The sequence below is a fragment of the Eubalaena glacialis genome, chromosome 1 (assembly GCF_028564815.1).
Source record: "Eubalaena glacialis isolate mEubGla1 chromosome 1, mEubGla1.1.hap2.+ XY, whole genome shotgun sequence".
NCBI lineage: Eukaryota > Metazoa > Chordata > Mammalia > Artiodactyla > Balaenidae > Eubalaena > Eubalaena glacialis.
The window spans coordinates 205431478-205459276 of NC_083716.1; the positions used below are offsets into that span (position 1 = coordinate 205431478).

The 27799-nt window shown below is 34.6% G+C and overlaps 1 protein-coding gene across 1 annotated transcript; it reads left to right on the forward strand.

The window, feature by feature from the left end:
• The first annotated feature begins 676 nt into the window (after window positions 1–676).
• SGO2 (shugoshin 2) lies at window positions 677–27799 on the forward strand. Its single transcript, XM_061203773.1, has 10 exons — window positions 677–754; window positions 3409–3543; window positions 5414–5589; window positions 6518–6595; window positions 7307–7392; window positions 16011–16219; window positions 17947–19734; window positions 20026–21108; window positions 22567–22717; window positions 27744–27799. The coding sequence occupies exons 2-10, from the start codon at window positions 3411–3413 to the stop codon at window positions 27757–27759; spliced, it is 3720 nt and encodes a 1239-aa protein (XP_061059756.1). The 5' UTR covers window positions 677–754; window positions 3409–3410; the 3' UTR covers window positions 27760–27799.

Below are 27799 nucleotides of genomic sequence, written 5' to 3' on the forward strand. Positions count from 1 at the left end.
AATGGCATACAAAGAGGAAATTTTATTCTCTGTATAGTTTTTCTAAATTCTTTGTATGGATTATGAAAGTCACTTGTGAAAGGAAACTAAGCTAATTGACCTGTAACAGAAAGTGAGTAATATATATTTTTGTGTAGCTCTGAATCACAGAAAATGCCATTCTTGTATATTTAGCTAAAACAAACCATTAGTATAACACCTAAGTATTAATGAGATCCAGGATTTTCAACGAAATTTCATTGCCGCTTTCCCCTCGAAAAGTTAAAAGAAAAATGGGGAGGGCTTTTAAGTGGAAACTAAATGATGCTGCTGGCATCATAGTGCAAGGATGCAGAAGAACTGGTAAAATGTGGGCAGGCAGCCTCACAGTAACGTCAGAAACAACAAAAACTTTCTAACGGGCTTCAGGTGGCTGTCAAGCCTTTTAAACATCTGACTCACAAAGGTAGCTTTGTCAAAGGAGCGTTTTCTTTTTCAAAAACATTAGGAAACAGCGCAACACAACCTGCTCAAAGCCTTGCACCCAGGCTGAGTCGCCCCAGGCTTGCCTGGCCACGCCCCATTCCATCGCCCGCGGCGAGGTCCCTCCCCTTCCACTCCCACTTCCTGGTAACCAAGCTGCTTTGCGCCGCCTTCTCGGGACCTGATTGGCTGACGAGGCAACCGCTAACGGCTACGGAGTTTAAACCCAAGCCTTGGCCCCGAGCGCTGGGCTCCGGGAGCTGAGTGGTGGTCCCACCACCCTGAAAAAGCGGTAAGTCAGTGACCTGTGACATTTGGCGTGGCCTTGCCCTGTCTGGCGGGACCCATGCCTTTCCCGAGCCGAACCTCCCGGCGCTGCCCTCCCGGGTCTCTGGTCCGCCGAGCCGCGCGCGGCCCGCGGCCCCGCCCACTCCGCCTCGGGTCTCCAGGCCCCCGGGCCCAGTGCTGGCTCAGAGGGGCTTCTTGAGGAAGGCCCTGGTTTGGATCTGAGTCGCTGCTTCTTGCTCCTGGGATTTGAGCTCTCGGCTCCATGAGGGGGGCCAGCCGCCAGGCAGAAACCCAGCTCCTGTAGGAGGGGATTTCTGTCTATATGACTGCTCTACTGCTTTTGGAACAGTATCTGGCTCACTGTGAGCGCTCAGTAAATAGGCTGAATGAATGTTAGAGACTGCTTATTCAAGTTCTTGGAGGAGCCCTTTCCTTTGGAGCGCTCGATTAAAAGGGAGACTGACTGAAGGCGAAGCGGTGATAGACGACTGGGAAGAACTTAGAACCAGAACTGGGTCTTGACGCACAGGTAGGATTTCGGTAGGCAAGTAGGGACTGTGATTTTTCTAGATGAGGAATCCAACTCAGGAGAATTGGATGTGGGATTGAGTAGTTCTGCTTTAGCCGAGATGCTAGCCAGACAAGAGCTACAGAGTAGTAATACATAGGTAATGTTAGTGAGCGCTCTGTGCTACGTCCAGTACTAGGCACTGTAAATGCGTTGGCTCATTAAATCCCTACAGTGAGATGCTCTGACTTTTTATAATTTTCTAAGTCTGGAAATTGAGACTTGGAGATGCTAGGATCACATAGCTATTAAATATTAGAACTGGGGCACCAACACAGTCTAACCACTATTTATAATACAGTCGGCTCTCCTGTCCGACTCTCGGGTTCCGAATCATCTCCTTCAACCAACCGAATCACTGATGGAAAAAATCGGGGAAAATTCCAGAAAGTTCCAAAAAGCAAAGTTTGATTTGCTAATTGCCGAGCAACTATTTACATAACATTTATATTGCATCTACAACTATTTACATTGTATTAGGTACTATAAGTAATCTAAACTATGCAGAAGGATGTGCCCAGGTTATATGTAAATACTATGCCATTTTATATAACGGACCTGAGCATGGTGGATTTGGGTATCTGTGGGAGTCCTGCAACTAGTACCCTGCAGATACCAAGGAATGACTGTACCTCAATCTCTGTGTGGTAAGTCACCCTGGAATGGGTACTCCAATACAAGGGACCTGAAGCTGAAGAATGCCTGGCATATGTCAGGAGCAGTTAGATCTTGGTGGCCACTGTGGCTTTAGAGGAATGGACTAGGGGGAGAGAAGGAGGAGTTTAAAGTTATAGAAATGGGAAGAAGAGCAGGTGGTGGAGAGTTTTAGAAAGTATAGATTAATACACGGTAGTGAGGGCAGGAGTGGAAGTAGGGAGGTAAGAAGCTATTGAAATAATTCAGGTGAGACATGTTAGTGCCTTAGTCTAGGTTGGTAGCAGTGGAGATACTGAGAAGTTGTCAGATTCTAAATGCATTGTGAAGGTAAACTGGGATGTGAGAGATTTTTGACTAGAGCAACTGGAAGGATGGAATTGCCATTAACTGAAGTGGGGAAGGCTCTGAGTGAAGCAGGTTTGGGCAGGTTAAGTTTGATATGCTTTTTTAGTTATCCAAGTGGAATTGTGGAGTAGACAACTATATGAATCCAGGGAAGTTCAGGAAAGAGATCCAGACAGAGGACATAAATTTTGGGGTTCTTGATATCTAGGTAGTATTTTAAGCCATGAGTTAAATACATAAAATACACCAAAAGATTGAGGGTAGATAAAGAGAAGAAATCCAAGGAGAGAACTTATTATAGGTTGGAAGAATCTGTAAAAGAGACTGGAAAGAAGCAGCTAGTTAGCTAGGGAAAAAAAAAAAAAACCCCAGGAGTTTGGTGTTCTGGTAGCTGAGGAAATATCGTTTTTGAGGAGGAAAGAGAAATTAACCACATTAAATGCTGCTCTTAGATCAAGTTAGATGCGGACTGAGAACTGACCATTAGATTAGCAGTGTGGAGGTCATTAGAAACCTTGGCAAAAGCAGTTTTGTTGGAATTGAGTGAAAGCCTGAGTGAAATAGGGTTACAAGAAGATTGGAAACTGAGTATAGGCAATTTTTTTAAGGAGTTTTGCTGTAAAGGCTGCAGAGAAATGGAGTGTATGTCCAAGGATGAAGTGGGAACAGTCCCCATAGGATTAGGTATATCTCTTCTGTGCATGTCTCTAAGGTTACACTTCTTACTTTGTATCACAATAGAGTCTGTGCCCACACTGGACTGTGCATTCCATGACTATGCCTTCCTATGCAGCTGTATCCTGTTTTTTGTCCCAAGTGCCTAGCCTAGCTCCTGGCAGGCAGATATAATGGTATAGGTTTGAACGAAAAAACAAAGTCATTTACCTTTTTAGGATTCTACTTTTAAACCACTTTTGATTATATTCATACTTTCAGATTTTATATGAAGGGTTCTGCAAATACTTATGTACAAAGTATATTATTTAAGTCATGATTTACTTCTTAGAATGTATTTATCAGTTATCCTTTTTCCCTTTATTAATCAATACTATGATTTCCTGCTTTCTTTCTTTCTTTTTTTACTTCAGTGATGGAGTACCCAGTGATGGAAACTGGTTCACTTTTTACCTCAGGAATTAAAAGACATGTGAAAGAGAAAAGAATTTCAAAGGCTGCTAAGTTGAATGTTTCTCTTGCTTCAAAAATCAAAACAAAAATAATAAGTAAGTGTTATTAGTCTTAAAGTATACTCACATTTTTACTTTTTTCTGGAGAATTGATATAGTATTTGATACTTTTTCAAGTATAGAAAATGACTAAAATGACTATTTTGTTAAAATGAGACTTTTCTATTCAATTCTTCCTATCTCCTTCAACTCCTGTTAGTTGGGTGGTTATGATGATTTACTGTCAGCTGAATTTTCAGCAGTGGGACTGGGGTGGCCCAAGGCAGCTACCTCCTACACTGCAAAGAAAATACCAATGTGACATTTCTGAAAAAGAGCTGAAAAAAAAGTGACGGATTGTCCTGACATGTTGCAGCATTTGGATGATGGGTAATCTAGAGGTGGTTGGCCCAGATAGTGTGCTGTAGTGGGTGATTTTATGTAACCAAAGCTCATCATGAGGGCACTGAGCTCTTTGGAGATGGTGTTTCATGGATTCTGGAGCTAAGATGTCAGAAGGCAAAAAAAAAAAAAAAAGAAAGTCAAGGAAACGCCTCAAGCTAAATTTTCATTACTTCTGAAAATTATCTCAATGATTCATTTCCATCTTAGCAGGATTGGGGGAGGTTTCCTGTAGATCAACACGTGTGAAATAGCCCAGCCTCCTGAGTATCTTTAAATCGTAATGTTGCTCCTACCCAGGTCTCTAGGACCATCTTTTGTATTAGACCACTTTCTATAGTGGCAGTTTCCTACTCTCTTTGGCAGGACCATTGCACGCCCACTGCTATGAAGGAATACACTGAGTCTGAGGAGTGCAACAGGAAAATGTTATTAACCTTTAGCTTCTGGAAGTCCTAAACTGGTTCTAGTCTATTTCCACTTGATGTGTCAAAGGTGGCTGTCTGAATCTACTTTCTTTGTGCCAAAAATAAAGTACTTTTTGGACTCTGTTTTTTTTAGACGCCCAAGCTTTCCCTGAGTTTTAAAAAAAATATTGTTAGTATTATAAACTATTATTACCATTACTATTACTATAGCTATTAATACTATTACATAAAAATATATATTACTATTATAAAACATATTACATATACTGTAACTTTAAATCCACGGGATGTGTTATTGAATAGTGGCATGTAAATCAAAATTATGAAAATATAATTATGCTTTAGGTGTACTAAGGGAGCACTATATGTAAGGTGAACGTTACCAAGGAATTCACAATTAAATTTCTTTTGCTAACAACAGAAAGCATTCTGATTTAAATTATATTTACATAGTACTTGTAAAGAGAAGGGGTCAAGTTTAGATTGCAATAGATGCCTAGAAATAAGAGGTAGGATATCAAAGGTGGAGGTAGAAGATCCCACAGGGTTTAGATGATCTGTCCAACATTACAGTAAGTATGCTGCTTTTCTACTTGAGGTTTTGAAAAATGGACTTTGGGAGCATTAATTTGTTCAGTTCTGGAACCACAGAAACTCGCTCTAAAATTTTCACAGATGGGCTACCCTAATTTCTCTAGGACATCTTTAGTTAGAGCTGTGGGATCAGCTTCTCCATTCTACCTCCTAGTCAAAGGTAGGAAGGAAGGCAGAGCAACAAGTATCAAGATTTAGTTTTTGTGACTGATCTAATTATCTAGAATACTGTGTCTATATTAGAGTCCTCTTATTCCTAACTCTGTATTCACAAACATTCTGCATTTCTCACAACTCTTATTCACCTTCTATCTAGCTTTTATTTCTTCAGCTCCAAACTCTGGGTACATTTTTTTCAAAATTCCATCTGTGTTGTCATGCTCTTCTTTTCTAACTTCAGCTAAAACTTACAAAGTGAAATATGTTTTGTCCAAAGTAGTTTTATTAAGGAATATGAAAATGTATTAAGATGTTCAATATTAACTCTTACAATTTTTTTACAGACAATTCTTCTATTTTCAAAATTTCTTTAAAGCACAACAACAGGGCATTAGCTCAGGCTCTTAGCAGAGAGAAAGAGAATTCTCGAAGAATTACAACTGAAAAGATGCTACTGCAAAAAGAAGTGGAGAAACTGAATTTTGAGAACACATTTCTTCGTCTGAAGCTAAATAATTTGGTGTGGAAACTATATTGTGTTTGAATTCTAAAACTGTATTATTTTAGAAGCTCTAAATGTTTTTCAAACCTGTAATTATTGTAAAATATTGAAAGAGTGTGCCATGTTAATGGACAAACTGTTAATGGGTAATAAAATAGGTGTCTTGAATCTACATTCTAAATGTGTACTTGTGGCTCTGCAAACTAATATAATACCTTGATCAACATTTGATTGCTTATCATAGCAAAACTTGATACATTAATATATTTTAAGAAGATGGGCATAATTCCTTCAGTGAATTGAAAGGAGGGAAGTTCCCTGAGTGTTTGTATTCTCTCTTAATGGCAACATTCCACTGGCTACAAGCCAAGTAGAATGAAGATTGTAGTCCTTACTTTTCCTTCCAACTTCCAACTCTGTCCACAGCAGGGCAGTAAGAGCCAGTGCTTAGCTAGGCTACAGCTACAGCTATAGCTCTAACTCCAAAATGAGTAGAAATTAATTTAAAATGGAAAAATGACTTACTATACTTCTTGGAGGTTAAATTCCTGTGGCTGACAAACTGTGTTCAGTTGCCACATGATGTATTATTATTATGAGAAGATTAAAAAATGTAGGAAGGGACTTCCCTGGCGGTTCAGTGGCTAAGACACTGTGCTTCTAATGCAGGGAGCTCGAGTTCGATCCCTGGTCAGGGAACTAAGATCCCACATGCCGCGTGGTGCTGCCAAAAAAAAAAAAAGTAGGAAAATTTATGATTGATAGCTCAAAAGCATTCAAAACGTGTGCGTATGTGTCTGTGTCTGTTTGAACTATGCCGTGTAGCACCTTTTTAGCCTAATGTGATCTGTTATTTTTTAAGTCTTCTCAACTGATGGTATTTGTAAATGTATGGTATAATAAACTCCAAATCTTAGTTGATTAGAAGGCTCTTTCTTTATTTCAGAATAAGAAGCTTATAGAAATAGAAGCACTCATGAACAATAACTTGATAACTGCAATTGAAATGAGCACTCTTTCTGAGGTAAGTAGAATTTGTGTCTAAATAGTGTAATATTTTTAGCATTATTGAGGATAATTGAGATAAGTTAAGTAGCATCAAGGTTAGAGATGCATATCTTAGACTTTATACCAAGGAATGGAGATAATATTAATTTTAATTGGCTAACAGCACATTATTATTTGATATAATTGGTTATTGAAATTTTTATATAAAAATTAGCTTTCGATTAAAAGTAACACAGGATTAGACAGCTCATGGAACACAAGACAAAACAGACTCAAAAACATAAAAGGTATTAGTAGAAAAGTCATATTTCAAATTAGGGAAGAATTTGTATTATTTTTAAAAAGATGGACACAATCGGAAAACTATTAGGGGAAAAAAATAGAGGTAGATCCTAGATCCCCGTGTTCTTCAAGGGTCAAATGTATATGTAGAAATATTGTATATGCATGAGTATAGACGTGTGTATTTATTCATAGGCATAGAATAAAGTTTGGGAGGTTATATACCAAAATATTAGTAGTGATTATCTTTGTATGGCATGATTAAGGATGAACTGTGTTTAACCTTATCATCACATTATTCTCATTAAACTGTTGAAGGCTAAATGCAAGAATTGTTCTATTACTGTTAATATCCTTGTATAATTTGGTACTTTAATGACAAACATGATCTAATGAGATTAGAAATTTCATTCATTTTCATTTTCTTTGTTCTTTTCAAAAATAGTTCCATCAGAGTCCCTTTCTTCTGCCAAGTAGCAAGAAGAAACGGGTTAGTAAACAGTGCAAATTGATGCGTCTTCCATTTGCAAGGTAATTGCTTCAAAACTTGGTTAAATACTGACTGGTGCACTTTTACCTGAATTGGACTTCGAAAAGTTTTTATTTGGTTTGCTTCCTTGAAACAGAAAAACATTTAAAAATGAATAATGAAATACTTGTCAATATTGTACCAGTGAAAGAAATTGAAGATATAATCTAATAGAATTCAGTTTTAAACTTTGAAATAATATTCAGCTTTCCCATAGTTTCTAGAGAAGAAAGAGGCACAGGTAGACCTTGAGTTACATAGGTTTGAATTACACTGGTTCAGAATACTTAGATTTTCATACAACGTAATCTGTGTGTGTTATGCAATGGTCAGGTTTCATCAACCTGTAGTTGCCTGTTAAGGTAGAAATGAGATGGTTTGTGGTATCTTGCTACAGGTTGTATTTCCGGGGCTCCAAGGAACTTACCCATCAATTCAATAACCAAGGTCATCTATAGAATCCTGCTACTCTTCAGCTCTTTCTTTTCCTCCAGGTCACTGGCCTCATGTTTTCTGCTGGGTAAATCTGATAACTATTTCTACCTTTATTATCTTGCATACTACTCAGACTTTAAAATTAACTTTCATCATTACTATTCTCCTGACCAAAATTCCCATTTCTTGATTAATTTGATTATAATCTTAGTAAATACACTATTTCAAACCTATCACTTTTAAAGACAGTTACTGAGGTTCAGAGAGGTAAAATGACTCAATGAATTAATAGCATTGATCAGAATTGTCTCTTTTAGGCAATGTTCTTTCTGTTACATAAATTATAGGTTTAATGCATTTTTTTAAGTGTACAAAGTGCACTTATGTATTGAAGTGGTATCTGTACTATAGTAAAAAAAAAATTATTTTATCCACTGTGTCATTTTCTGTTCATTCCAGTTTGTTCCATTGTTTTGTCTATTCTGTACTGGTGCCACATTGCACCTGTACATTTTAATTAATATAGTTTTAAAATAGTACATTTTGTTGTCTTGTAGGTGCTCAGTTCTTTTTCAAGAAAATCTTGGCCATCATTATGCATGCATTATTTCATGTAAATGTATGAATCAAGTGTTAACTTGCCCTCCAGAAAATTTTATTGTGTTTTTTTAAGTAAACTTTTGTTTGAAGTATAATGTACATTTTAGAAAAGTGCAAAAATCTTTAGAGAATGGTGAATTTTCACAGTGAACACTATATGGTATAGCCAATACCCAGACCAAGAAACAGATTATTACCAGTACCTCAGATATCCTTGTGCCCCTTGCCAGTCACTACTCATCACCCACCCAAGGATAAACATTATCCTGACTACTAACATTGTAGATTAATTAATTTTACCTAGTTTTGAATTTCCTATAATGAAATCATACAGGATGTATGATTTTGGTCTCTGGCTTCTGTAACTCAACATTGTGTTCGTGAGATTTCATCCATATTGTCCTGTGTAGTTGTAGATCAGTCATTCTCATTGCTGTGTAGTATTCCATTGTATGATTATTCCATAATTTATCCATCCTTCTGTTTTTAGTTTTTTTGCTAGGTTTGGTCTATTATAAATAATTCTACCTTGTATCTGCCTTTTGATTAATATATGTATACATTTCTGTTAGGTATATACTTAGGAGTAGAATTGCTGGGTTTACATGTATTTGGCTTTGGAAGGAACTGCTAAACAGTTTTCTAAAGGGATTATGCCAGTTTACATTTCTAACAGCAATATATGAGAATTCCTGTTGTTATGTATCTCCAACAACACTTGTTATTGTCTGTCTTTTTCATTTTAGTCATATGGGGTGTAGAGGTATTACGCTGAAGTTTTAATTTCCCGATACTTAATGAAGTTAGGCATCTGTTTATATGTTTATTTTCTTTCTATCAGGCTATCTTTTTTTTTTTTTTTTTGGCAGATTTGTAGGAGTTCTTTCTATACATTGTGTATAAATTCTTTGTGCATACAAATGTCTGTTACTCTGTGGCTTGCCACTTTGCTCTCTTAATGGTATCTTTGGATGAACCCAATTTATATATCTATATCTATTTGTCCCCCTCCCTCTTATGGTTATGCTTTCTGTGTCTTTTAAGAAAGCCTTTACCAATTGCAAGGTCATGACGTGTTCTCCTATGTATGTTTTCTTTTAAAAGCTTTATTATTTTCCCTTTCATGTTTAGATCTTCAGTCTACCTAGAATTTTGGGTATGATGTGAGAGAAGAGTCATTTATTTTTTTAGTGTGGAAATCCTGTTGACTTTGAACCATTTATTGAAAAGACCATCCTTTCCCCACCTCATTGCAGTGTCATCTGTATAAAAAATCAAGTGACTGGATATGTATGGGTCTATTTCTGAACTCACTATTCTATTACATGAGTCTTTTTGTTAAAACCACACTATCTTAATTACTAGCTTTATAATAAGTCTCGATGTTTGATAGTTTGAATCTCTATTTTAGTTATTTATGCTTTAAAAATATATATTAATTGGCCATTCTTGGCCTTTTGCATTTCCATGTGAATTTTAGAATCAGCTTGTCAGTTTACATACACACACACACACACACACACACACACACACACACCTGGAATTTTGATTGGGATTACATAGAATATAGTTCAGTTTGGGGAAAATTGACACTTTATAAAATTGAGTGTTTCATCCATGACCATGGTATATCACTCTGTTTTTTAGATATTATGTATGTAGTTTCAGAGCTTTTAGAATACAGTTATTGCACATCTTACATTTATTCCTACTTATTTGATGTTTTTAGTGCTATTCTTGATAGTTTTCAAATTTTCTTTTTCTTTTTGATGATAGTATATAGAAATACAACTAATTTTTGAATATTGACCTTGTTTACATTGATGTTGCTACTAATTTTAATAGTTTATCTATAGTTTTTTTAAAATTTTCTATTAATAGAATTTTATTATTTGTAAATAAGAACAGTTTTCCCTTCACCTGCCTCTCCAGTTTATAGGCCTTTTATCTTTTGTTTCTTACCTTGTTGGACTGATTATTTCTTGTTCAGTAATGAATAAAAGTACTAACAGTGGGTATTCTTATTGTATTCCCATTATTTAATATGTTTGCTCTTAGGTTTTTATAGATTCTCCTTATCAGATTAAAGTAGTTCCATTGTACTCCTAGTTTGCTGAGAGTTTTTTCATCAATGGCTGTTGGATTTTATCAAATGCTTTTTCTGTCACTATTGAGAAGATAATATTTTTCTCTTTTTTTTCTATTAATGTAATGAATTTTTTATATTTTTTCTACTAAGGTAATGAATTATAATTGATATTTTTAATGTTAAATCACTTACAATCCTGAAATGAATTGCTCCTGATGATTTATCCCTTTGATATATATCACTAAATTTATTTTGCTAATCCTTTAAAGGATTTTTGCATGTATTTTAATAATGAAGATGATGTATAATTTTCCTTTATTATAATATATTTTGTCACGTTTTGATATTTATATTATGCTGGTCACAGTAAGTGAATTGATAAATACCCCTCTTTCTATTTTCTGGAAGTATCTGTGTAAAAAAATTTTTTTTCTTTAACTATTTGGGAGAAGTTATCTGGACCTGAAGTTTTTTTGTGGAAACATTTTTGATAACATCCCATTTTAATAGATGTAAGAATATTCAGCTTTTCTATTTATTCTTTTGTCAGGTTTGTTAATTTTTAAAAAGATTTGTCCATTTCATTTAAAATATCAAATTATTGTCATATAATTGTTCAGAATAGCTTTAGTTACACGTTTAATGTCTGCTGTAGGGTACATAATGATGTTCTCTTTTTCTTTCTCAATACTGGCTATTTGTTTTTTCTCACTTTTTTCTTGATTAGTTTTGCCCTAGAGATTTATCAATGTTATCATCTTTGCAAAGATGAATCATCTTTGGGGTTATGTTGATCCTTCTTTTAGTATATTTATTTCCTATTGCATTTATTCTGCTTCTTATTATCTCTTTTCTTTTTTAAATTTTATTGAAGTATAGTTGATTTACAGTGTTTTTATCTTTTCAATTTAAAAGTTTTATTATTACTGTAATTATTTGTTTCTTAAAATGGTTTAGATTATTGTTTTTAAGCCTTTTCAAAAATATGAAGTTGTTGGGGCATAGCTGCCTACATTTAAGGCTATTTTTCTCCTTTAGCTGCATCCCACATTTTTTGATAAGCTGTATCCTTATTATCATTTATTTCAAAGTATTTATTACCTTCGGTTCAGATACATTGTTTGACTCATGGATCATTTACAAGATTATTTAATCTCCAAGCAGCTGGGTGTTTTCTTCTAATTACTTTTTGTTGGTTTCTAATTTAATTCCTTTGTGATTACAGAATATAGTTCAAGTGATTTTAGTCGTTTTAAATTTATTGAGACTTGCATTAGAGCACAGCTTGGTCTAATTTGGTAAATATTTTTGGTACACATGGAAAGAATGTGTATTTTGTGGCTGTTGGATGCAGTATTTTATATATGTCAATTATGTCAGGTTTGCTGATTATATTGTTCAGACTTTCCATATCCTTCCTGCTTCTTTTGTCTGTTTATCAGCTGTTGAGAGAAGTGCATTAAAGTCTCCCACTGTGATTATGGATTTATCTATTTCTCCTTTTAGTTCTGTCAGTTTTTTGCTTATATATTTTAAAGTTGTTACTAGATGCATATAAATTTAGGATTGATTTGTTTTCATGATAAATTGTTTTATCAATATGAAATATTTCTGGAAATGATACTGCTTTAAAGTCTACTTGTCTGATATAACATTGCCATGGTATGTCCTTTTCTATACTTTCAAACTCTCTGTTATATTTAAAATGCATGTAGGTTTACCTTTTTTAAAAAATGAATTTAATGTAACGTCATCTCTTTTAATTAGAATAGCTGTTATGTTTACATTTAATATAATTCCTGAGAGAGTTGGATTTATATCTGCCATCTAGTTGTTTTCTATTTGAGCCACCTGTTTTATGTTCCTTTTTTCTCTCCTTTCTTTATTTCATTTGAAATAAAATATTTTTCATAATTTAATTTTCCTTGTCTATTAACTTCTATTCCTTTATGATGACCCTAATGATAGCAACACTCATCCTTGATTTATTATACTCTAATACTGATTATTGTATTAACATTCCTCAGTAATGCTAGCACCTTCGAACACTTCAACTCGACATTCCTGTGTCCTGCCTTTATGTTATTATTATGTATTTTCATTCTGCATATATTTTAATCCCACAAATTAACTACTTTCACTGTTTTGTGTAGTCAATAGTCATTTCCAATTTCTTCATATTGCTTCCTACATTTTTTAATTGTATGCTCCTTTTTAATTGTATTTTATTTTTTGTTTTTCCAGCTTTATTGAGGTAAAATTCACAAATAAGCTTCTTGCGTTTTATTTCCTTCTGAGATAATTTTCCTTCTGCCTGAAGAAATCCTTTATTATTTAGTGCAGGTACTAGCAATGCATCCACTCAGCTTTTATTTTTCTGGAAACATATTTATATCACCTTCATTTTTAAAGATTATGTTTGCAATTATAAAACTTTAGGTTATTAAATTTTAGCAATTTAAAGGTATCATTTCATTGTCTTCTGGCTTCTGTCTTTACTGTTGAAAAGTTGGCACCGTTTCTGCAAGTTGAGGAAGTTCCTTTTTATTCTGGTTTGCTGAGAGTTTTAATAATGAATTTGTATTGAATTTTGTCAAATTTGTTTTTTCTGTATCTGTGGAGAGAGTCATAACTTTTCTCCTTTGTTCTATTAATGTGACTTTGATTTTTTTAATGTTAAACCAACCTTACATTCCTAGAATAAATTCCACTTGCTCATGGTGTATAATAATGGTGTATTATTCTTTCTATGTGTTGATGGATTTGATTTGCTAATAATTACTTAAAGAATTTTGTACTTATTTTCATAAGGAATATTGGTCTATAATTTTCTTATTATATATTTGATAGGTTTTGATAATGGTTATGCTGGCTTTGTAAAATGAGATAAGAAGCATTCCCTCTTCCTCCATTTTCTGAAAAAAATTGTACAAGTGGTATTTCTCCCTTAAGTATTTGAGAGAATTCATAAGAGAAGTGGGTCTGGAGTTTTTAATTATTAATTTCATTTCTTAGATAGATATGGAGGGCTTTTCAGATTTTCTGTTCTTTTCAGGTCAACTTAGAAAATATTTGTCTTTTTAGAAAATTATCCATTTCATCTAGACAGTAAAGTTTGATCAAACTAGTTAGAGTTTTGTCAATTTTACGGCTCTCTTAAAAAAACTCAGCTTTTGGTTTCATTGATTTTTGTGTTTTGTCAGTTTTTTTTCGGTTTCATATTTCTTTGGTGTCTGCACCTTATTATTTCCTTTTTTCTACTTATTTTTTAAAAATTGAGATATAGTTCACATAACATAAAATTTCTCATGAAGTTTATTTTTTAAAGTATACAATGCAGTGGTTTTTAATATATTCACAAAGTTGTGCAACATTCACCACTATCCAATTCCAGAATATTTTCATCACTCCAAAAAGAAAACCTATATCCATTAGTAGTCATTTCTCATCTCTTCTTCCCCAGCCCCCAGCAACCACTAATCCACTTTCTGTCTCTATGGATTGCCTATTTTGGACATTTCATATGAATGGAATCACACAATATGTCGCCTTTTGTGTCTGGCTTCTTTCACTTGGCATAACATTTTCAAGTTTCATCCATATTATAGCACGTATTAGTATTTCATTCCTTTTAATGGCTGGTTAATACTCTATGGTACGGATAAACTACGTTTTGTTTATCCATTTATCTGTTAATGAGCATTTGTGCTCTTTCCACTTTTAGGCTGTAAATGAGTAATGGTACTATGAATATCCATATAAAAGTTGTTTTTCACTTTCTTGGGTGTACCCTTACCAGTGGAATTGCTGGATCATATAATTCTATGTTTAACTTTTGGAAGAATTGGCAAACTGTTTTCCAAAGGTGCTGTACTGTTTTACATTCCCACCAGCAAAGTATTAGGGTTCCATTTTCTCCATATCCTCACTAACACTTGTTATTATCCATCCTTTTGATTATAGCCATCCTAGTGGATATGAAGTGGTATCTCACTGTGGTTTTGATTTGGATTTTTTGGGTGACTAATGAAACTGAGCATGTTTTCATGTGCTTATTGGCCATTTATTTATTTGGATCATTCTCTGTTGATTATCTTTTTCTCTTGAGTTTGAATCATGTTTTTCTGTTGCTTCATATATTGAATAGTATTGGATTGTACCCCTGACATTGTGACTTCTATGTTGTAGAAAATCTGGATTCAGATATATTCCTCTGACAAGTTTGATGTTTTATTTTAGTAGATAGTTACCTTATCTGAACTCAGACTTGTTATTACTTCCCTGTGATGAACAACATATGAAATCTCATTTCAGTTCTATAATCCTTAGCTGGGCCACTTGGAATCTTTCTCATATATGTGATTCAGGAATGAGCTAGAGATTTGGAGAGAGCTTATGCACAAAATTTGGGGCTCCCCTGTCTACTTTTCCTGTTATTTCTCCCATCACACACACTTTACAGCAGTTGTAGTTGCCCTGAATTCTGACCTTGAACTAATAATAATAAGACTGGATTTCTAACTTCTAGAAAATGTGGCACTGACTGAGGTTTGTAAACAGTGAGAAGCTCACCCTTTTTCTAAGTGCCAATCCCTCTTCTGTATCTAGTTGCTTTTTATTCACTCTCCAGTAACTTCGGGTAGTTGTTTTTTTTATATTTTGTCCAGAATTTATAGTCATTATGTTTGATAAGGTTGATTCAATAGTAGCTATTTGGCCATTACCTGAAGCAGAACCTCTCCTCTGTAAAATAAACAATTTTTGCTAACCTGTTTCTTCAAGTGGTATAGACATTTCCTCCCAATGGCTATTCTACTAATAGGTGCCTTTAAATTTTTAACAAATATTTTCTAGTATTTATTTTTATCATTATCAATAATTTTTAAATATCTATGATTTGTTTGGCGTACAAAGCAAAATCCTTATCATTGGAGCATATTACTCTTTCTTCTCTGAATTCAAAAAGGTCATTTTGTCTATTTCCATAGATTTATTTTCCCCCCATAGATTTAACTACTCTAGGAATATGGCTTTAGTTTACATGGATACCTTTTGGAAACATAGCAGACTTTATTACACACAAAACTTTACATACAAGTTGTACTTGTTTGAAACCAGAGGAAGAGTTTTGGCTTTTCCATAGAATTAATTACAGAAAAATTATAAATATTATACATGAATATTTATAAGTATGTTTGAACTTTATTCATTTCATTAATATTATTGTCCTAATAGCTCAACCAGTGATTATATCATTTATCTCCTTTTGGAGTCACTGGAGATAAGGGGATAAGAAGCATTTCTGTTTTACTCCTCCGTACTATTAGAAGCTACCTATTTCCTACCTATAATTGCCTTCATTGAATACAAAATGGTATCAGGGTGGGTTTGTGGTTGGATCTTAAATAAATGGAATATAGAAAGAACTATCCATGTAATTTTCTAAATAATTTTTGTAAAATACAAAATTCCTCATTCATTCTTACTTGCTCTTAGGGTTCCATTAACTTCAAATGATGATGATGATGAAGATAAAGAGAAAATGCAGTGTGACAATATCATGTCAAAGACTTCACCTGATAGCCCCTCTTTGGTATCAACTCAGCATAACTTGGAATTGTTATTTCTTAAAGAAAATGATCAGAATGTTTGTGGTGTAAATGATTCAAAACACATTTCTTCTATTGTTGATATACTTCCCAAAGGTGAGATTTTTTTTTTTTTAATTCATTTTGAGTGTCAGTATTAAATAGTTAACATTCATTGGATTTTCTTCTTGGGGGCCATCATGTATAAACAGTTAATAAGTTAGACTTCTTATGTTACAGATTTCCTAACTTCTACTATTTAAAATTTCTGGTGAAAAAATTAGTTTAAAAGTAAATATGCCAGGACTTCCCTGGTGGTGCAGTGGTTAAGAATCTGCCTGCCAATGCAGGGGACATGGGTTCAGTCCCTGTTCCAGGAAGATCCCACATGCCATGGAGCAACTAAGCCCATGCGCCACAACTACTGAGCCTGCGCTCTAGAGCCCGTGAGCCACAACTCCTGAGCCCGTGTGCCACAGCTGCTGAAACCTGTGCGCCTAGAGCCTGTGCTCCACAACAAGAGAAGCCACTGCAATGAGAAACCCCTGCACCGCAACGAAGAGTAGCCCCAGCTCACCGCAACTAGAGAAAGCCCGCGCGCAGCAATGAAGACCCAATGCAGCCAAAAAAAAGTAAATATGCCAACAAATGTCAGGTCTACAGTGGCCTAATACTACTACTCTGGAAACGGTATTTAGAAGTGAGCTGGCCTAAAGAGCTTTTCTTGGTATCTTAGCTTATGAATTGAAAGACATGATATATTATTTAGTTATATCTTCTCTTTTTCATAGATATAAAAATTGAGGTTCTAGATAAGTGTAGTGACTTTTTCAAGATCATAACCAATTGGTGATAAAGCAAGAACTTGAGCCTAGGTGATGGTTGAACAAGAAAAAATGATGACACTTACATTTTAATTATATGGTATTTTAAAATAATAGTCCTGTGGTGTAGGCTGGCTTATATATTTGACATAGAATTTCAGATTGGGATATGGAACCATAACTATATTGAATTTGGAGTTTGAATTATTTTTTCTTTCTAAAAGGTATATGACTATGTGTATATAATTTTTATAAACTTTAGGTACCTGCTGATAACATTTTGATAGTAATCCTTATCAGAGTTATCACTGTTACTTGGGTTCATTTCCCAGACTCCTCTCACTTAGAAACATATGTTAATGTTAATGGCTCTATTGTTGGCTATTCTCCACTCTACTGCTGAGGCCAAGGCAGAGTGAATTCCCAGTATATATTTCCTGTAGATAGAAATGTAAAATGTGACTTATGACTACTCCATTCAGTTCTACTTTATTTATTTGTTAAATATTTATTTTTTATTTTTGGCTGTGTCAGGCCTTAGTTGCGGCACGCGGGATCTTCATTGCGACATGTGGGATCCTCTGCTGTGGCATGCGGGCTTCTCTCTAGTTGTGGCACACAGGCTCCAGAGCGCGTGGGCTGTGTAGTTGTGGCGTGTGGGCTCCAGAGTGCATGGGCTCTGTAGTTGCAGCACGTGGGCTCTCTAGTTGTGGCCCACTTGCTCAGTAGTTGCAGCGCGCGGGGTTAGTTGCCCCGCGGCATGTGGGATCTTAGTTCTCTGACCAGGGATTGAACTCTCATCCCCTGCATTGAAAGGCAGATTCTTAACCACTGGACCACCAGGGAAGTCCCCTACTTTATTTTTTATCGGCATAGATTCTTCATAATATTAGTATCTGAACAGAACACATTGTCAGAAATCCTTTCTCTGAAACAGTTTGATTCCTAATCTCATTTGTTTAAAATAATAAATTCCTTGTTACTACTTATTTCTGAATTTTGTTTCCCTTTATTTTATAGAAAGCCATTCCCACTCAGACCAAAGTTCCAGGAGTTCTCTAATGAGTGAGATGAAAAATGCCCAGTCGATGAGCCACAGAAAGAAGTCATCTCCTAGTAACGTGACTAAAAGGAAAAAACGTGTATCATCTTGGGAATCAAATAATCCTGCAGACACTCCCTGTGTAACAGATATGGATCAAGAACAGATTTCAAGTCCAATATTAAATTGGAATAATGAAATAAAAGATTGTACTAACGAAGCAAATATTAAAATGCAAAGAAACATAATGTGCCTTCCTGCCTCGTCTGAGTCTGCAAGTGAACCTACTGCAGAGGGCATGAATCCAGTTCAGGGTAATGGTGACTTTCAATTGCAAAAAACTGTGTATGATGATGACATGGATTTAACTGCTAGTGAAGTAAGCAAAATTGTTACAGTTTCAACAGGCACTAAAAATAAAAGAGATAATAAAAAACCAAATGATTGTGGAATGACAACTTTCAGAAAAGTGAAAGATCCAAGCTCTGAAAAAAAGAGAGAAAGATCAAAGAGACAATTTAAAAATAGTTCAGATGTGAATATTGAGGAAAAGATCAAAAATGGACTGGAAAGAAGATCTGTTGTCCTGGATGGCAAAGGGGATTCAGAAGAACCAAATTTTATTTTCAGTACTGAACAGCTGACTCAGTTGAACATGCTGAAGAAAATAACCCTTCATAATGGCTTTGATCAGGATGACAGACAAAGTACACAGTATAACAAAAAGAAGAAAAGAATTCATGTAACAGATGATCAAGAGGAAACATACTCTTTCTCCCAAAGTTCAGATAAATTCCAGCAGGACAGTAAATTTGATATGGGTCCTAGTTCTCTAGCTTATAAGAAAAGTAAAACTTCTAGACAGACATTTGTGATTCATACGTTAGAAAAAGATAACTTATTCCCAAACCAAAAGGTTAAAGAAACCACCTCTGAAAACCTAGGAGTCACAAGTGAATTTCAAACAGCTTATCTTTCCAACAAAGATAATGGAAAGTTATGTGATTATGAGACCCAAAATATGTTAGATTTGAAAAAGCATGTCACTGATATGCAACCCACTCAGCAAAATGAATCAAAAATAAATAAGAAGCTTAGGCAGAAAATAAATCGGAAGACAGAAATAATTTCTGAAATGAACCAAATACTTGGGGATAATGCCAAAGATGTGCAAGGCCCAGGAAAAGGTAACTTTTCCTTCCAAACCCGAGAGGATAAAGAAATCTCTGGAAACCTAGAAGTTTCAAATGACTTTCAAAAATCTGGTCTTTCCACTAGCAATAATGGAAACCTGTGTGATTGTGAGACCCAGAATGTATTGGGTCTGCAAAAGCAGATCACCGACGTGTACCCTGTTCAGCAAAATGAATCAAAAATTAATAAGAATCTTAGGCAGAAAGTAAATCGGAAGACAGAAATAATTTCCGAAGTGAATCTTTTAGCTAATAACAAAAGTGGGTATTGCCCAGAAAAGGGTAACTCTTTCTTTCTAACCCAGGATAAAGAAATTATCTCTGAAAACCTAGAAGGCACAAGTGAGTTTCAAACACCTGCTCTTGCTTCCAAAGATAGTAGAAACCTACATGATTATGACACTCAAAATGTTTTGGGGGTGAAAAAGCATGTTTATGATATACAACCTGCTTGTCAAAATGCATCAAAAATAGATAAGCTTAGGCAAAAGGTATGTCGGAAGACAGAAATCATTTCTGAAATCAACCAAATATATAAGAATGATGACAAAGGAATGCATGACCCAGAAAAAGGTAACTTATTTTGTCTAACCCAAAAAGATAAAGAAATCATCCCTGAAAACCTAGAAGATGCAAATGAGTTTCAGATAGCTGATCCTTCCCTCAGAGGTAATAGGAATCCATGTGATTATGAGACTCAAAACCTTTTAGGGGTGAAAAAGCATGCTACTGATACTGGGAAGCAAAATGAATCAAAAATAAATAAGAGTCTCAGGCAGAAAGTAAGTCGGAAGACAGAAATAATTTTGGAAATGAACCAAAAAAATGAATTGAACGACAAAGGTGTACATGACACAGTAAAAGGTGCCTTCTTTTCCCTAACCCCAAAGGATAAAGAAACCATTTCTGAAAACCCAGAAGTCACAAATGAATTTCAAACGATTTATCTTCCCACCAAAAATAATGGAAATTTATATACCCAGAATGTGTTGGATTTGAAAAAGCATGTCACTGATAAGCAACCTGCTCAGCAGAATGAATCAAAAATAAATAAGAAGCTTAGGCAGAAAGTAAATCGGAAGACGGAAATAATTTCTGAAATGTACCAGATATATGAGGATAATGATAAAGATGTGCATGGCCAAGAAAGCTATACAAAAGATCTTAATTTTAAAATAAATAAATCTAAACAAAGACTTGAAGGCCAAGGTATTATCAGTGGATACTGTATGGAAATCAACAGTAATGAAAAAGAAAATTGTCAAATTTCAAATCCTTATAAACCAGTTAAAAAGCATGGGAAAGAATCATCAGGCAAGGCAAAGAACATTTTGGCAAAAGGTAACAACAAACCTGTTTTGCACTTAACAGGTTCTTCACAGACGTCTGTCTCCTTAGAACCAGGTTTAAAACACACTACTGATGAGACAGATTCTGACCCTGGAAACCAAATGGAACTACATAAGAATCCAAAGCAAAGCACTACAACTCTGAATAAAAAGAGAGATATCCCCTTCGAGGAAGTGACAAAGGAAGGAGAGTGCCAGGTCAAAAAAATAAATAAAATGACATCCAAATCAAAGAAAAGGAAGACCTTCGTAGATCCTTCTCCAGATAGTCATGAACTAATGGAGATAATATCTGACACCGTTCAGGGAATATCAGTTGAATCTGAATATGCTGTTAAGGAAAAAAATTTGGAAAATGAGGAAATTGTCAAAATTAAGCCAGACTTTTACACAAAAATGTTGAAATCTTTATCTCAGATATATTCACCTAACAGTGTTCCTGAGGGTTCAAAACCTTTGAGTATTTCTTCTAGTAAAAATCTGAAAGAAAATTTTGCTCTGGAGAGCTCACCCATCTTTCAAATAAGTGATGATGTACATGAGAAGATGAAAAAGATGAAATTTAAAGTCAACCAAAGAACACAAAGATCAGAAATAGGTATGTCCATAACTGAAGTGATCAAGTTTTAAAATTATATATATTTTTTCATTTAACCAGTAAAGCATTTCCTGTTATAACTTATTTTTATGGAATTTTAAAACAATGTATAATTGTGTAGCCCGATCTGTAGAAGCAATATGGAGGAATTTAAAGAAGGTTTAATACTTTGAGAAGATAACAATGAGAGTGGCTTGGACATTTATACACTAAAAAATGTATTTGGCCTTTAGCACAAAGTTGTCTGATAATGGCATTAGGCAGATAATTTCCTTTTTCATATTTTTGAAGGAAATTGGGTGTTTTAAATGTATATAATAATGAATTGCCCTGGTTTGATTTTACCAAAGACAATTGCAAATTTCTTAAGGTTGGGACTCTCTCCAATAGCATATATTTAATATGATCAAAACTTATTCTAGGTATTTTAGAAGATTAAAAAATAAACAATACCAACTCCCTTTCCTCAGAGTACATGTATGGAAAAGTAACAGGTACAGTGTTTAAATATGGCAAATGCTTTAATAAAACCACACATGTTAAGGGATGTAATGACGGGGAATAATTTTGGCTAGAGGAATCTGCAGAGGCATCATCAAATAGCATTTTAAGCCCTAAAGGATAGGTAGGATTTTTACCTTTAGTGTTTATTTCTTATTTTCCCCAGTTATTAAAATAATACTCACTCATTGCAGAAAATTGAAAGTAGAGAATCAGAAAATAGTAGAAAAAACAATCACCTGGAAGAACTGCAGTCAACATTTTGGCATATGCATGCAGGCTTGAATCTATGCATTTTAAAATATATACTTGAAATCATACTATATATAACATTACTTACCTCACTTTTTCCCCTTAACATTGACGTTCTTTTGTTATTAGCAATTTTGCAACATTAGACATTCCCATATCAATTAAAGTTTTCTACTGGGAGCCTAACATTTCAATATATGTATGTAGAACACTAGGATTTTTATGGATAAGACTTCAGGTAAAAGGAATACTGACGCAAAAGAAGTGCCAAGGTCTAGAGTTGCAGGACATTTTAGAGACTGGTGAGCCGTCTTTCATCTCTGTTCCTCATGGTGGCTTTCATAGCGTGAGCAGTCGACGACAAATGTTGAATGAATGTGTAGTAATTTGTGTGATTCTGTGACTAGAGTTGAATTCATGAAGAATTTCTGTCAGCCTAAATGTGATTTCAGAATAAAAATATTGCAGGCTACTACTTTGATAGTTTGTCTTAAATGGTAGGTCTCTTTTCCTCTCATTATTGCTAGAAAAAAACTGATTTACAGATAATTTCAGTGCTACTTTTGTGAAATTTAAAGTTATAACTTGATTATTAAGTTTAAAAATTTGCTACCAATAATTTACAGACCAGTAAATATCCTATATGTAGTTCCATATCTCTATATATACTGTTAAAAATATTTTTGAAAACAATACTCCTTTCAGGTGTTAGAATGCTACAGGACTTGACAAATACCAGTTTTGTTTCAAATAACACTGCTAAATCTGAAAACAAGTTAGAAGATCTATCTTCGGAGCTGTCAAGCCGAAGAAGAAGGTGTACTCCTCTCTCTTTAAAAGAGCCAAGTCTCAAAGGGTGAGTATTTCAATGACATAAAAGCGATTTCAGTGCGGTACTATAAAATACGTGCTTTCAAAAAGATTCCTGCCTAAATTAGTATTTGAGCACTTCTGAGTATCAGTGAAGCATGTATTGTTGACATGTAACAACCACAGTATGATCTGGGTAAGATTTGAAGAAATGTCTTCTTTTATTCTTTGAACAGGCTTAAAAATTTTTTTTTGTTGCCTATAATTTGCAAACCTCATTATTTGTTACCCCCATTTATTGATTTTCTACCTTGTCCTTAGGAGAATTCAGAGTGTTTATATGTCCTTTGGTCTCAAAGAATAATAGTCCTTTTTCTTTTTTTTTAAACCTCAAACATACACCCCAAAAGAGGGAATAGTACTCCCCCCACCATTTATCCATCCCTCAGCTTTGAGAGTTATCAATATTTTGCCATATTTACTTCCGCTATCTGTTTTTTGTCGTTGTATCTTTAAAGCAAATCCCTAATATTGAGTCATTTAATTCCTAAAACACTTCTGTATATATCTCTAGAAAATGAAAACTTAACAAAACTGGACAACAGTGATCACAACTAACAAAATTATCAATAATTCCTCACTGTCATCTAATAGCAAATCCCAATTCACATTTCCTTGATTATCTCAAAAATGTCCAAATGCCTTTTACATATGTTTTATTCAGAATCTTATTTTTCCAAGGATAAATGAAGTTGCTATTTCAGAGAACCTGATCATATTTGGGATGGTATTTCCAAAAGGATAGAGAGAAATATCCTCAAATTTTCTCTTTGCATTTGTTTCAGTGTTTGCTTTTATAAAATTAGACATTGATCGTTTTTGACAGGTATTTTAAAACAATAACCAGCAGGTGGCAGCAATGCAAGAGAGGGTGCAAGAGAAGCCAGTTAACCAAGGGCTTTTTTAAAAAACAGCTTTATTGAGCTATAGTTCACATATCATATGTTTCACCCATTTAAATTGTACAATTCAGTGGGTTTTAGTAGATTCACAGATACGCACACCATCACCACAGTCAATTTAAGAACGTTTCTTCATTTCAAAAAGAAACCCCATGCCCTTTAGCTGTCATTGCTGTACCCTCAGCCCTAGACAACCAACCGATCACCTACTTTCTGTCTCTATAGACATCCTCTTCAGACATTTCATATGAATGAAATCGTATAATATGTGGTCTTTGTGACTGGCTTCTTTCACTTAGCATAATGTTTTCAAGGTTCATCCCTGTTGTAACATGTATGAGTAGTATTTCATTCCTTTTTATGACTAAATAAAATATTCTATTGTTTATATACACCACATTTTGTTTATCCATTTGTCTTTTGATGATCATTTAGTTGTTTCCACCTTTTGGCTATTATAAATAATGCTCCTATAAACATTTGTGAGTTTTTTTGTGTACATATGTTTTCATTTCTCTTGGGTATTTGCCTAGTTGTGGAACTGCTGAGTCATATGTTAGCTATGTTTAATCGTTTGAGGAACTGCTAGACAGTTTTCCAAAGCTGCCGTACCATCTTATAGTCCCACCAACAGTGGGACTCTGTTGGGTTCTGATTTCTCTATATCCTCACCAGCACACTTGTTATTATTTGACTTTTTGATGATTCTAGCCATACTAGTGAGTGTGAAGTGGTATCTTATTATGGTTTTGATTTTCAGTTCCCTAACGACTAATGATGTTGAGCATCTTTTCATGTGCTTATTGGCCATTTTTATATCTTCTTTGGAAAAATGTCTATTCAGATCCTTTGCCCTTTTTTCAGTTGGGTTATCTTTTTCCTATTGAGTTGTAAGTTAAACTTTTTATTTTGAACTAATTTTATACTTACCAAAAAGTTGTAAAAATAGTAAGAGGTTTCTCATATGTTCCTTACCTAGCTTTTCCCAATTCTGACATCTTACATACCTATAGTACAATTATCAAAGCTAGAAAATTAGCATTGGTACAATACAAGATCTGGGCACTAGGTATTCTCACTGCTTATGTTGTGTTGTATTATCTGTTGTTGCATAACAATATTATCATAAACCTGGTGGCTTAAAACAACACACATTTATTTTCTTTTGGTTTCTGTGGACCAGGAATCTGCACTTAGCTAAGTTGGGTGCTCTGCTTAGTGTCTCACAAACCTGCAATCACAGTGTCATCCAGGCTGATTCTCGTCCGGAGGCTCTCCTGGGGGAAAATCCGCCCCCAAGGTCACACAGATTGTTGGCAGAATTCATTTCCTTGTGGTTATAGGACAGAGGGCCCCAGCTTTTTTGCTGTTGGCTGGAGGCTATCCTCAGCTCCTAGAGGCCACCATTAGCTCCTTGCCCCATGGGCCTCCCAACATGGCCACTTACTTCAAAACCAGAGAGAGTCTCTAGAGCAAATCCTCTGGCAAGATGGAGTGCTATATAATGAAACATATACTCAAAAGGGAGACACCCCATCACCGTTGCCATTTCTGTTGGTCAGATGCAAGCCACAGCTCCTGTCCATACTCAAGGAAAGGGTATTATACAAGGGCATGAACACCAGTAGGCAGGGATCATGGCGGGGTCCTCCACAGAGTCTGTCTATCACAGGGACAATTGATATTAGGCCCCATCAGCAGACAGAGCTAGGAAATGTATGTATTATACTAATCCATGAATATGCATACTTTTATATTTATCTATCTGTGTGTATAGTGAAAACCTTGAGTTTAGACTGATACCTCTGATTCCTGTTCAACATCACAGGGTTCATTTTAGCTTTGCTTATTTGTAATTTCTTTCTCTATTGGTAAGTAGCCTGGCTCTTACCAATAGATATATTGGTAATATAGATATATCTTACCATAGATATATCTTACCATAGATATATCATATATCTATGATATATTTATTTATTTATTTGTTTGTTCAATTCTAGCATACACATAAAGTAGTTTCAGAATTGCTGACCCATATCCCTATGAGAAACATACTAACTAGATCATAACATTTAGGTACAGTTCTTTTTGTCTTAGGTTAGTTCTTTTCTTACCACCCACCTTCAACATAATTATGTTATTCATTTGTTATTGTTTGTATTCCATTTTCTTCTCCCACATCTTGGTAGGTTTAGTTGTTTACTTTTGGAGTATGTGAATCATTTCTTGGGTTGTACAAGTCAGAGCTATACAAAGTGGTATATGCAGAGAAGTGTCAACTACTTTCATTCCTGCTACCCCATTCCCATTACCCCTCCTTTCTATCCTATTTTCACCACCTCCTGTGGATAATCAGTTCCTTTAGTTTCTGGTTTATTGTCCCTGTGTTTCTTTTGCACAAATAAGCAGATATATGTATATCACCCTTTTTCTTACATAAAGGTAGCATACTTAACTACTTTTTTGGGCTTTGCTTCTTATCATTTAACAGTATGTTCTGGAAATCACTCCATATCAATTTGTAGAGATTTTTCTCATTCCTTTTTACTGCTGAATAATACTTAATTTAATTAATTCTCTTAAAAGAGCTACCTAGTCTAAACTAAATATAGCAAAATGCTGTAATGAAATAGTATTCTATTTTAGTTTAGATCTTCTGGGCATGCAGATTATCTGGTAATCAGTTTAGTTGGCAAATTTTTTAAAAGCAAATATCACAATGTACATTAGTATAAATACTAAGAGTAATAACAATCCAGCTGCTGTTTTTTTCCTTTTGGATTGGGAATGGCATGCAGCAGGTATATCACAGCTTTTGATAGGCCCGCACTGAGAATAAATCCTGATGGAAACTGCTTACAGTACATTATGGAGTGGTCATCGTAGGCACTGAGAATAGGAGCAGCAGGAGTTATCAGGAAGGTTATACAAATATATTTTTTGAAGTCTTTATCTCTTAAGTCCCAAAGTACTGAACATAACAGAAGGGGACATTTTAAATAGGAAAAGCCCTAATCCACAAAGAATATGTAATAGTTATGATATTTATGTACCAAATAGCAGAACAAGTACTTTTATGAAGCAAAAACTACAGGAGATACATGGAGACAGATAGGAACACACTAATAGATTTTAATATACTCAGTATAAAACAAATAAAGTGGGCAAAAAATAAGTAAGGAGATGCAAGATCTAAACAACATAATGAATAGGGTAAATCTTTTGTATACATATCAAACTCCACACTCTGATAAGAGAGAATACATATTCCTCTCAAGTGTTCATGGCACAATTACAAAAGCATATCCACACCATGCTATGAAAAACATACACCATGACCGAGTAAGGTTTATTCCAAGAATGCAAGGTTGGTTCAATATTAGAAAACCTATCATCATATACCATATTAATAAACCTATAAAGCATATGATGTTTTCATAGATGCTGAAAAAAGCCTTTGACGAAATTCAACAGTCACTCATGATTAAAACACTCGATAGACATTGAGGGATACTTTCTTATAATGATAAATTGTATATATGTACCTTAATCCTAAAGGCAGTATCTTGTTTAATGAGGAGACAATGGAGGTATTTCCACTTAAATTAGGAACAAGGCAAGAATGCCCACTGTTTCTGCTACTATTCAACAAGGGATTGATAAACTCAATTCAAAATGGTGGTTACTTCTTGGGAGATGAGAGAACTGTGATCTCGTCTCACAAAAAGGAGCACACTGGAAAGGGGCACACTGGAGGCTTGTGAGGTGTGGTAAGAGTTTATTTCTTAACCTGGGTGTAGGTGTATCAGCATTTATTTGAGTTTTTAAATTGTACATTTTTATATATTCTTATATGTTGCTAAAGTTCATAATAAAAAGGAAATATATAGTAAATCATGAAATGTGTAAAATCTATGTTGATTAATTTCTCTTAAACTTTATTTATAATTCCCACTATCATAGAGTATTTTAAATATATGACAAAGCTTTGTGGTTTGAGGAAACTGCTTTCTACTGGTATGATGCAGCAATTTTCCTCTCCATACTTTGCAGCAAAAGCATTAGCTTTAGGTTATTATTGTTAATCTTCCTTTTTTTTCTACTTTGCAGGAAGATGAGAAGATGAGTGAATTTATACATTCTGGCTTTTCTGAATTCTCAAACCA

Coding starts and splice junctions, on each gene's coding strand:
- SGO2 (XM_061203773.1), top strand. CDS start 3,411: ATGGAGTACCCAGTGATGGAAACTGGTTCACTTTTTACCTCAGGAATT. Junction 7,393..16,010: donor ATGCGTCTTCCATTTGCAAG/GTAATTGCTTCA, acceptor ACTTGCTCTTAG/GGTTCCATTAACTTCAAATG. Junction 21,109..22,566: donor AACACAAAGATCAGAAATAG/GTATGTCCATAA, acceptor TACTCCTTTCAG/GTGTTAGAATGCTACAGGAC.